The following is a 12,395-nucleotide window of genomic DNA, read 5'->3' on the forward strand; positions in this document are numbered from 1 at the left end:
ATTTAGGGACAATTATCCCCCCCATGAAAGGAAGATTAATTTATTGCCATAGCCCTTCCTAACTCTTAAAATTAAAAGCCACACCTAGGGTACCTGGGTGGCTCAGTCTATTAGGTGCTGACTCTCCTGATGCTGACTCTTCTGATCCTCGACTTTGGCTCATGTCATGATCTTAGTTTTTGAGATCAAGCCCCACCTTGGGATCCACACTGAGTTTAGGATTCTCTTTCCCTCTTCCTCAAGGTATGTGTGTGGGGGGTACTTGTATTTCTCTTTCTCTCTCTCAAAACCAAAATTCATTCCCTTAAATTTTCAAAAAGATTCTACAAAGACATGGAAAACCCAAGCAGTGAATCTGTTAGAGGGTACACAGAGGTGTTTATCACCCTCTTCACCAAAAGGACGCGCGCGCGCACACACACACAACCCATACACCTGAAAGCCATAAACCAAAGACTGTTTTCAAGAGCCATCAAAACCTGTTTAGTTTTTTTTTTTAACATTAAAAAAACCTAACGGTATCCTTTAATCAGATTAGTCAATATGGTAGACAAAGGTAAAAAGTTTCTTACTTGGATTTGGCTGCAATAACACTTCAGTTTGTTTCATTATTTTTTCTGTCCATATTTTGGTACATTCAGCTTTGCTAAGAAGGTTCTCTAAGTGAGCATCCAATTCTGTCTTCTCTGCCTGGCCAAGCTTTTCTTCTGTGAACTGTTATTAATTACAAAAAAAATTAAATATACCTCAAATACATTTTAGGAACCTATATCAATAATTAATAACTCAAACCCAGACAGTCCTGAACATACAAATAAATGTAAACCATTGCACCGAATGCTTTTCTTTGCCCCTATGGAAATTTATCCGTACCTTTTTAACAGCACTTACCCTGACCTTCTCTTAAGGTTGCATCTGCTAGAATGGATAGGGTAAACTCTAGAAAATCTATATGCTGCCTGGTATATAAAGTATACAAATATTTCTTACATATAAAGTAGGTTAGTATAGTGGTAAGTAATAAGAACTTTAAGTCAGTCAGTATTAAATTCAAATCCCGGCTGCACTACTAATTTTGTGACCTAAACAGGCTTTTGAGTATTTTTTCCTCAGGTATCTTCTATCATTAAAGAGAGATGATACATAATGTACAGTACCTTGAGAATTAAGTAAGAGTACGTATGTAAATCACTTTCCTCAGTGCCTGGTAATTATTATTTTGAATTTAAAAAGGGCTGCTTATGTTTAATACAGCTTTATATTAATGGCACTTTAATCACACCTAGTTAGATAGGCTTTTATGGGATGTTTTGGGAAACTATCATTCAAGTTGTTTCTTCAGGATATGTTCCAACAATTGATTCACAAACTAACTTCTGGAACATACACTATTTCTACTATGGAAGAGCATTTTTTTAAAGATCATAATACGTAGTTAAATATACTCAGCGTATCAATTTTCATTACCTTGAGTGTGTTGGTTTTTGAGGGAAGGCAGCATTGCCCATACATAAGCAAAGAGATCAAAAGACTACCATGTAAATTTTATGGAGACTTTTGAAGACTTTTAATTAAATACCTCTAGAATAGGTGGCTTTCTCCCATTTTAACAGAGGCATATCACTAACACTAATTCTACACTCATTAGCCATGACTCATTTCTGGCTGAAAGAATATAATATATACCTTGTTTTTTTTCCCCCTTTCATTTCATAAAATATCTTCTGCTGCTCCATTTTTCCGAGTTTTATTATGTTTCTTTCAGCATCCTTCTTATTGGCCTAATACTTTATGATTACCAGTTAATATTTTTAGTTAAAAAGTCCTCTAGAATGTTATTCTTAGAGTCTGGTTACAAGCCCCCCTTGAAGGTCTTGTTCAGGAGCTAGAAATAAATGCTTCAATAGCTTTTGTAAAGCCTTAGGTCTTTTCAAGACTGGCCTGTAGCCAAGCCCTCAACCGGTGGGTGGAACGGAGAATATCACTTCCAAAGCTATTGCCTAAGCCCACAATCTTGCAGTGTACTGTAACCAAGGAGAGGAACAGGAGATGCATTGGGCAAAAGATCAAAACCCTGATGCCAAGGTCAGTTGGATAACTACTACAATTTCACTTTAACCCACTGAGCCACCCAGGTGCCCCTGCAATTTCACTTTTAAGAGAGAACTATGGTATTCTCTACAGATCCCTGAAGATTTGAGGCTATAGACCTTCTACAGAGGGATAGGTTAGAATTCCACATGTTCAAAGTCTACCTCTAATGGTTAAATAGATTATCTCTCAGATAAAGCAAGGAACAGAAGGGGGAAAAAAAAAGGGTAATTTACCCAGGTGAACATCACCTATAAAGAATGATCTACCAGTAGAAAAAATTCTTAACTTTGCACCTTAATAAGAAAGTATATCTATTTATTTGATTGATTCCTTCAACAAATATTTATCAAGCATCTTCATGTGTGCCAGGCATTATTCTAAGCACAAGGGTTTCAGCAGCCAGAAAAAACAGACAGGTTTCTGCTCTTAGGAGGGCAAACAACAAACAATTTGATAATAAGGATACAAAGGGACAGAGGACTGATACAGGTGGTCCTATTATTTCTTGAATGAGTGACTGAACAATTAACTGATGAATCAATAACTTTGAATATAGAGGAAGGAAGAATTCAATCTGCAGGGAGGGAAGGAAACAGGAGAATCAGTGAAGGCTTCAAGGGGAGAAGGATATGCAATCTTGGCCTAGACATGGGGAAGAGGAGTTTGAGTGTGAGATGTAGGTAGTTAGACAGACACCTTCTCTGAGCAGGTAACAATTGGCTTGAGAGTGAACGCTAAGAAATGAGGGATTCTAAGGGCAGCGCATAGAGTTCTCTGATGATTTATCTTCCAGTTGCATTTCTAGAAGAATCATTAGCACCATCTTTATACATCCTATTTTTTTTAATAGAAGTCCTTAACTTACATTTAACAGCCAAGAATGAATTAAAACAATTCACAGACTCATAATTTAAAAATCAGTATTAGGTAGGTCAGTTTTTGTGCAAGGCACTCTCCTAAGAAATAGAAGACATGGTTGCTGTTTACAGGAGAGCTAAATGAAAACTATTATATAAATAATATAAACTTACAGGCCTATTTTCTTCAGTACATAAAATCATGTTTAACTTTATCTAACACATCGTGTAGAAACAATGGAATTAGAGGTACAGGCTAGAACTTACTTAAGAATGTTTATAAATAGCAATTTATAAACAGTAGTTCATCAGTAAGTTTATCTAACACAAGTTAGGTTTCAGGGCAAATTTTCTCCCAATAATATTTCAGAGAACCAACAACTAGAAAGCTAATTATTTGGAAAATAAAATATTTCAAACTTTAGGTCAGAAGATTCCTTTAATTATTTAGTTTCTCCTTTATGATTCTCATTATACTACCTTACAATATCTTTCATTAAATACTTTGCTTTTAAGTGAAAGACAGAGTGTGAAAGTATAACTGCAAAGCTCAGTATTTGCAACAAGCTATTTTTTGTATGAGTCTGAGCAAGAAATAAAGTAAACTGACTTAGAATGTAAGATCCTATAAACACGGTAAGCAGGTTTTTAATATTTTAGCTCAGAAGGGTAAAAAACAAAACCCAAAAATATAAGGAATGCCTAAGTATGAGTGACGTAAAGTTTGATTATAGAAAACCAGTTTAGAAAATAGCAGTTCTGTAGGAAAGCCCATGTGAGCAGTTTGTTAAGTACCAGTAATAAAGTCTGATATTTACTTGCATTTTCTGGGAGTAAAAACAGTTGCTATTCTTTTACTCTACCTAACTCTGTGCTTTGAATTCCAGTATGTTACATATGTTCTTGTTTTATCTTTTGTCTTTAACATTTTCTTTTCTCAGTAAGATCATTTATAAAGACTTTTTTTTTTTTTTTTAAACTTCTGTGGTTTTAACAGTGTCAGGGCTTAGTATAAATTAGAAAATGCCATATAGGGGCACCTGGGTGGCTCAGTGGGTTAAGCCTCTGCCTTCAGCTCAGGTCATGATCTCAGGGTCCTGGCATTGAGCCCCACATCAGGCTCTCTGCTCAGCAGGGAGCCTGCTCCCCCTGCACCCCCCTGCCTGCCTCTCTGCCTACTTGTGATCTCTCTCTCTCAAATAAATAAACAAAATCTTAAAAAAAAAAAAAAAAAGAAAGAAAATGCCATATATAAGCTGTACATTTTATATCAAATATTCCAAAAAAACCCTTTTTAATACCTAGGTAAGAATCAATATAATATATAGGTAAGAATCAAAACTTTATTGATAAACATTTTGCCTAAGGTGTCAGTGTCATGTTTTAACTCCACATGTTTATTCAATCATAGTCTCATTACACTATAAGACTTCGAGTAAATATTTGCTGATTTTAAGATATTAATATTTTCTACTACCATTATACAAATATATTTCAGTTCTTCCTAGCCCCTGTGTCTTTGCTCACAGCACTCTGGTCAGCTGGATCTTACAGCCCACCTCGGCTTCCTACATGTATTCAATAATCATCAAATTAAGGGTAACTTTAATCCTATCTGGAATGAATAAAAAAAGGCAGGGGTACAGAAAAACACTACTAATGTTATCATATATTTAAGCTGAAATCATACATTTAAATTTTATTAAATATGTATTTAATTACATTAAAATATATTTTATATATTTATATATCATATATTTATAATTTCATAAAAATTAATTACATTAAAATAATTTAATTACAAGACATATACAATATGTCTTGTAATTGTAAAAAAATATGTAATATGTAAAAAGACATATACAATATGTCTTGTAAAAGACATAATATCTCCCATGATTTTATTGTAGGGGTTTAAGGATTTTTTTCCATCATTAACCAGAAAGTATGACATATTAGCAATATAGTATCATTTAATACATTTTCTCTAATACATTTTAAGAAAGCATCTACTATAGAAAATGATGAGTTATATCAACTAAATTTAGGTTTATATTGTTAATCAAAATACTTGTGGCATATATATTTTCTTCTATTGTATGTGAGATGTATAATCAGCACATGACATGATTCTTGCCATCAAGGATTTTATGATCTTAAGAAACATAAAATGATAATAACAGTTTGCTTCTGAGAAAGATAAAAGACCCGTTCTTTCTTAAAAAAAAAAAAAATCCTTTTCCCAAATACTAAAAATCTAAGTCTAAAATCATTACTATTTGTAGTCTCCTACCAGCTGTTAAAAACTATAGTTGATTTTAAGCATTTTAATGAATGTTTAGTAGTTTTAATAAAAACCTTTGTGAAAACAACCTACAATGAAAGTCAGAATATATCACAGAAATCCAAACCCAATGTTTTCCTAGATATTATTTGATGTACAGTTCTCTCATAATTATCTCATTAGTAATACAGTAAAATGACATGAGAACAGAAAGCTTAATCCCCTCTCTTTATACATTTTCTGTAAACATTGCTTTAAGGAAAGGACTATGAGTCAGCTACATTATGCCAAGCACAGTGATCCTTTCTTTATTACAGGATGGCCATATAGCCTGCAGTATGAAACACGGAGCCTGGATTCCATACCATGCTTTACCACAAAGAGAAAAGGAAAACAGGTAAAAAGGCTTTGTGATGAAAGGCAACTACTTAGTATGAACTCTTATCCTCAATTCATGGGTAAAGTAATATTTTAAAAGTTATCTAAACTTCTTGGGGAAAAAATGTATAACACGAATTTTAATTATAATGTGTTAGTAAACTGTAAAGTAGGTCCTTCTCAACTCATTCTCATTTTTGGCTGCTCTTCGGAATTACCTGGGGAAGCTTTCAAAAACGATGATGTCAAATCCAATCCCAAGGATTCCACTTTAACTAGACTGGGGTGTATTTTGTAAAGATTCCTCACGTAATTTTAAGTGCAGTTAAGACTGAGAAATATTGTTCTAAGCACACGGGTGATTATTTTAACATCAGGTTAACCATCTTCTATCTAGTAGTTTACTAAATTAACACCAATAATACCAAAGGATATGATGTTTTGGGTAACAGCAAATATGCAAAGTTTTTACATAACAAGAAAATGTATGGACTTTGAATGTGACAAGTTTTATTAGAATTTAAGAGACATATAAAGTTGTTATAGTTTAAATTCCATAAAGGAAACAGGATTTCAAAAGGGCCTGGACCAATGTTTAGCCAATTTGGAAATCCATCCAGATACAATCTAATAGAGGAGTTAGTTGAGGGCAGCATTGTATTCATCTTTAACTCTCCAGGGTTAGACACACCATTACTTGTTAAATTAAATCAGAGATGAAAGCCAAGCTTGCAACTAAATTTTAAAGACGACTTTTTTTTCCTCTCAGAAAATAGCTGGCATTCATGAAGTTCATAGTATAACTTCAGTAGTTAGGTCAAAGGAAATGTTAGAAAATTAAAATGAAACTCCTAAGTAATTAAAGTTGAAAATTTTGGGGGGGGGGAATATATGGTCTTATTTTAAAGATGGTGAGCAAAAGTTTTGCTTCAGTATCAATTCTGAAATAAAAATGTGTCCACTTGGAACATTTATCAAATGAAGTAACAGAACAATACTTCAAAAATGGATATTTACAACAAAGAAAAAAATAATTATGACAACTGGGGCAATGAAGTTTTTGAGGGCATCAAATAGGTCTCATTCATCCTTGTACTTCAGTGCTAAGCACCTAGGAGGTACTCAATAAATACAGACTGAATTAAACAGTTTAATATTTCAGACTGGCATTAATCAACTCCAAGTTCAGCAGATATGTTAGAAAAATACTAATAAAAATAACAAGATCATTTAACATGCTAAATGATTCAAAGAGTAAACTTTGCACATGGATACGCTGCTTGGCTAAAATGATATAAAAAATTTAAAAAAACAATGTTGGATACTGTGAGAGGGGAATAAGAAACAGTTGATTCCTCAGGACATACAAACTTAATAAAGATGTGAAAGCCAGAATTTTATAGCTCCAAGGGACCTTACATAACACTTATTAGATCATGCCACATGATCATACAGAATTAAAAAATGACATAGGAGTTCACATCAAGCTCTTGTGGTCTGAGATGGACTTTAAGATTTATCTTGAGGGAAGGAAAGAATACACAAAGAGGGAGGGGGTGGAGGGTGTTCACAATGAGTTTAACTGTATGAACATAAAGTCTAGAGTTAGAAAAGTACAAAGTATTTGGGGAATTAAAAAATAATTTGATAGGAATACAGTATTTATATGAGTGAGAGAAAAGAGAAGGTTGCTCAACTAAGGAGTCTACCAAAAAGACAGTAAGAATAAATAGCTTTTAAGATACTAATAAAGTAACAATTTATGGAGGTCAAATTACCTGATGCTTTTGTATTTTTTTATTTTGAGAGAGTTAAGAATAACAAAAGCACCCAAACATACTGTTAAAGAATGAATATTCCTATTGATTATACATTTTTACCTCAACATTCTTTCAAAGTTGCAAGACACATAAACAGATTTTATGAGTGAGAGTAGAGTGGTAAAACCCATTTGTATGTTTAATAGTTTTGTTTTTTTTTTTTTAAAACAGGGAATGTTTACTTGTTAACCTAAAAATTTTTAAGTAAAATGAAAAAAGATATGGCAGTTGGTCACTCAAAGAATGGCCTATTCCTTAAGGTATAATTTGAACAGAAATTATTATTTAGAAATGTGAAAGCTGAATTCCATTCCTACTGTTGTTTTGCTTATAATGAGTAACTGGCATAGCTCTTACCTATTCTTAGCATGAAACTTGGCACCTGACACTATACTGATGTCAATGCAATCTGACTGGGAGTTCAGTTATCAACTAAGTACTAAAATGACAATGCAGTGTTTTTGCTGAAAGTTACCACACAACATTCCAAATTTCACGTGTTATGTTTTCGAATGAGTTTTTTTCCTTATGTAATAAAAAAAAGTACTGTGCAAAATGTCAAATATTAAATTTTAATAGTATATTAAAACTTAGCTTTGTAACTGTCAACATTCTGTCAATGTTTCAACTTTTCTCTCTTCTGGAATATTTTAAAGCAATCTTCAGACATGATATAGTTCATACATAAATATTTCAGAATCTATTTCTAACAGATTTAATACAAAAAGACATATTGAGGAGTCTGTTTCTGCTGAAATTTTTCCCTTCTCAGTAAATGGCTCAAGCCAAAACTGTATAGACACCCTTAACTCATCTTTCTTCCTAACCTAGAGCCAATCTGGGAAGGAATATTGAATAGATTCTAAACCTTCTCTGCTATCACCCTCACCTAAGTTTTATTACTTTTTGCCCATCCTATGGCTATAGCTCCCTAACCAATGTCCCAGGTGCCCCAGAACCTCAGTCTTCGTACTTTTTCCTTCTGCCTAAATTGCTTTTCCTCCAAAAAACTGGAACTGTCACTTCCTTGAGGTCTCTTGGAATTTGGTCCTTTTGAAAAGGCTTGCCATGATTATTATGCCTATACAACATGGCAAAAACTGCCAACCCCGCCATTAACTTACCACCTCTCCTTCACCTGATATATTTACTGTTAGATTATAAGCTCCAGGAGGGCAGATGTTTTGTTAATTTTATTCACTGCTCTGTCACCAGTATCCAAAATAGTGTAAGGCAGACATGAAGTAGGCATGAAAGTATTTAATACTGAAAATCATTTGATAGCTCAACAGATTAGGAGAGACTTTAAAAAATTTGAAACAGGGGTGCCTGGGTGGCTCAGTGGGTTAAAGCCTCTGCCTTCAGCTCAGGTCATGATCCCACGGTCCTGGGATGGAGCCCCATATTGGGCTCTCTGCTCAGCAGGGAGCCTGCTTCCTCCTCTTGCTCCCTCTGCCTGCCTCTCTGCTTACTTGTGATCTCTGTCAAATAAATAAGTAAAATCTTTAAAATAAATAAATAAAATAAATAAAAAATCTGAAACAACAAGTAATTAAAATTCACCTAGGAAGTACATCTTTTGAGAACTTTGCTAGATTTTTTATATCAACTCTATCGACAATTTAAATCAAATTCCAGTACACGTGTCTGTTCCATTTAAGCACTGTGCATTATGTACCTGAAAACATACCCATCTTTAAAAGTGTCATAATGTCAAATCTCCACTCCGCAAACAAAATCATTAAGAATCAGCAATAAACACCAAAGGCCTCTTTTCAGTTAACATTAAGTCTCACAAATCAAATTCATTTCAGACCTTCAACCACTCATTCTTTTTGCACACCCCCATCTTTGAGCTATTAAAAGTAGGTTAATTTAAATCAAGAAATTATTTTAACCATACAGTTCATTTGTCTTTAAAATACAGTTTATAATTTCATGGAGAATAGGGAGCTGAGGGTTAAGGCAGCTAGCTTATTACTATGCAGATTTTGGAACTGAGAAATCAAGACTCAGAAGGAATTTCCCATGCCTTAAGTGTTGTCTGTTTAAGTATTGTTGAAATGCTCAGACTGTAGTACCAGATGATCTTTAAGGTCTCTCTAGCCTGTAACATTCTATCTGCAATGCCTATCCTGGAAGAGAGAAGTAACTTGAAACGAATTAGTAGATTACAGAGAGCACTTGGCCATTTACTAGCCATACAAGTTAATCAAGCTTCTTAACCTTTCTAAGGCTACTTCCTCATATATAAAAGGCGTTAGTAACATCTATCTGGCAAAATTACAGAAAGGATAGTAGGTAATCTGTCAAGTGCCTTGCAAATGTCTGACAGTTTTTTCACAATATAGGCAGCTATTACCTTGCACTAGTTCTACCATTCTTTTGCCAAGAGCAGTGCAATGTTAAGATCAATCACATCAGTAAAACTGGGGTAAAGGAGACAAAGTAGTAACGGCAGGACAAGTGATTTACATTTCAGTATCAGTATGGTATACATATTAGAAAATTATTTGTGTTTTCTCTTTACAAAAGAGAATGTTGTTGCTACCGTGACTATGCCATTAACAAACACCAGATTGTTTATAACGCATGTTGTGAAATTTACATCTGTTCATAGATTTAACTGAGTTGGCATAATGTGGGTAATGACTATGGAAAACTGTCCAAGTTCCCTAGACTGATACTTCTTTGCGGAAAGCCGCGAGAGAGCCAAATTTCCCCCCTTAAAAGTGTATCTGAAACACAAAACTCTAACATGCGTAAGACGAGTCTCCCCCTCCCCCTCTCCATGTCCTACAGCCGGTGCTTCCCATTTTGAGAATGAGTGGGAACCCCCAAACTCCAGACTTCCCAAGGCCTTGGCGGAGTACGTACGCCAACTGGCAATCTCCATTTCACCCGCGGACCGCCCAAGCCCAGCGACCGTCCTTCCCCAGGGAGAGAGAGGGCTGGAGGGACTGTCTTGGCAGCTCTTTGGGTTCAGGGGCAGGAAAAGGAAACTTCCTTCTTGGACTCGGGGGGGAGAGTGAGGGAGACGAAAGGAAAGGGTGGGGGTGGTGCCCGAAGGGTCCGTCTTCAGGGCCCTCGCCCGCCCCGGGAGGGCGGCCACACCAGCACCGTCGTCGTGGGGCCAGAAAGGAGGGCGGTGCTGTGTCTCGGCCCGGGGCCGAACTCTGGATGTCCTTCACGGGCGGGGGACGCTCCCGGCCCCGTCTCGGCCCCGTCTCCACCCCGTCTCGCTTCCGGAGCCGCGGCGGTTGAACGGGAAGGGGGCAGAAAACGGCCGTCGGACCCGGAGGGGCACCAGGCCGCGCCCATCAGCCAGGCCATCTGCCGCAGGCCTGCCAGCCAGTCGGTGAGGCCGGGTGCGGAGAGCGCCGCCGCCTCAGGCGGCCCCCTTGGCCTCTCTCTCGGGCGCCGCCGCCCCTTCCCCCCCACACCGCGGTACCTGCACTGCACGACTGAGGAAGGTGCCCGCGTCGGCCGCCAGCTTCTTCACGTTGAAGTCCATGATGTTCATCCTGGGCGGCAGCCGGGCGGAGCTGCCGGCTGACCTAGCGGGGAGGCGCCGCGGCCGGGCTGGGGCGCCGGGCGAGAGTGGCGGGGGCAGACGTGGTAGGTGGAGGGAGGCGGCGCCAGCCCCGCCGCCGCAGCTGTCGTTTCCGTGAAGGGGAAGCGAAAGGGTGGGGCGAGGAGAGAGAACGAGCGCCTCGGGGCGGGCCGCGCGCCCGGGCGGCGGCGTTGGCCGAGACGCAGGGCCTGCTCCGCCGGCAGTGGGGCGTTAGCGTCGGCACTAGCGACGATGGGCGTGCGGGACACTGACGGACTGGTAATCCGCCGTCTGGGGCGGGGTCTCGGACGGAGGAAGCCGGCGCGGGCCGCGGGGAGGAGCCTTCCCCGAGGTTATCGCGGGAACAGCGACCCCTTCTGGATCGCCGCGGCGCAGTCGCGGGGCGGGGCGCGCCGGAAGCTCCGACGCCCGCACCACAAGAGGGAGGGTCCTGTTAGTCGGGAGAAGGGATCTCGGTTTGCATTTAAGCCCCTGAAAACTAAAAGCAGAGACAACCCAAATCCCCCTTTTTGTGTTAAGAGGAAATCTGAAAATTGTGGTATAGAATCACACCATCTGTGAAATTAGAACCAACAGCTACCCTGTCGTCTTCTAGCGACCGCGCGCCCTGCTGGTCCCGCACGCCTGGTGGCCCTCGGGCGAACGTTTGCTATTAGAAAACGGTTGAATTTAGAGTCCCCACCGAGTGTGTTCGGCAGCATTATTGAGAATCTTCTGTGTACTAGGACTGAATCAGGTGCTGAGATACCTTGCTGAACAAGACGGTCCCCGGCCTCAAGGAGCTCTCAGTTGGGTTGCCTGACAACCTTCGGGGATTTCTCACCCCGTCCTGAAGCGCTGTTAACTATTTGCCGCTGCAGGGACTTCGTGACTGTCTTAAGGCAGCGGGCACACGCTGGATTGCGGGAGCAGCACTAGATGCCTACTGTGTGAAATGTGCAGGGACGGGGGACACAAAGTGCCAGGTGGAAGACTCAAGTATAAAATGGTGAGTGAGGTAGAATAACTCTTAACCCTTAACACTCAGCCTGGGGAATTTTAGTAACAAATGAGAATATGATGTGAAATCTGTTCAAGAGCCCATGATTCCAAGTAACTTCCTAAGCACATTTCATGCTACCAACCTATGCTTGAATGAAGTTTAAAACGGGCAGTAGTGCAGAGAGAGAGACAGTATTTCGAGAATAAGAAAACACTCCATGTTATTTTTTGTCATTGGGTCCTTTTCTTATTTTAGGGCTGGGAAAATGCAGGCCCAGCAGGCAATGAAATGAGCTCATGTTTGTGCTTTAGTGTTTTACTGAAGCAGTCACAGAAGCAGTACCTGTTGTTAAAGACGGAAAGATTAGTTCCTAAAGACATGAAGAACAGCAGATATGTATAAATGT

At 38.6% G+C, this 12,395-nt stretch overlaps 1 protein-coding gene across 3 annotated transcripts in view; it reads right to left on the reverse strand.

Annotated features, from left to right (window-relative positions):
* SH3GLB1 (SH3 domain containing GRB2 like, endophilin B1) overlaps positions 1-11,255 on the reverse strand; it is a 38,254-nt gene extending 26,999 nt beyond the window's left edge. The window contains exons 1-2 of one of the 3 annotated variants that reach the window (XM_032303498.1): positions 10,885-11,255; positions 573-714 (exon numbers count right to left, since the gene is read on the reverse strand). In XM_032303498.1, coding sequence (XP_032159389.1) covers positions 573-714; positions 10,885-10,956 — 214 coding nt within the window. In that variant the 5' untranslated portion in view covers positions 10,957-11,255. The remainder of the gene's footprint in view (positions 1-572; positions 715-10,884) is intronic. The other 2 variants (XM_032303499.1, XM_032303500.1) reach the window with 2 other exon arrangements.
* Positions 11,256-12,395: the final 1,140 nt, after the last annotated feature.

The sequence above is a fragment of the Mustela erminea genome, chromosome 10, assembly GCF_009829155.1.
Source record: "Mustela erminea isolate mMusErm1 chromosome 10, mMusErm1.Pri, whole genome shotgun sequence".
In the NCBI taxonomy this organism is placed as follows: Eukaryota; Metazoa; Chordata; class Mammalia; order Carnivora; family Mustelidae; genus Mustela; species Mustela erminea.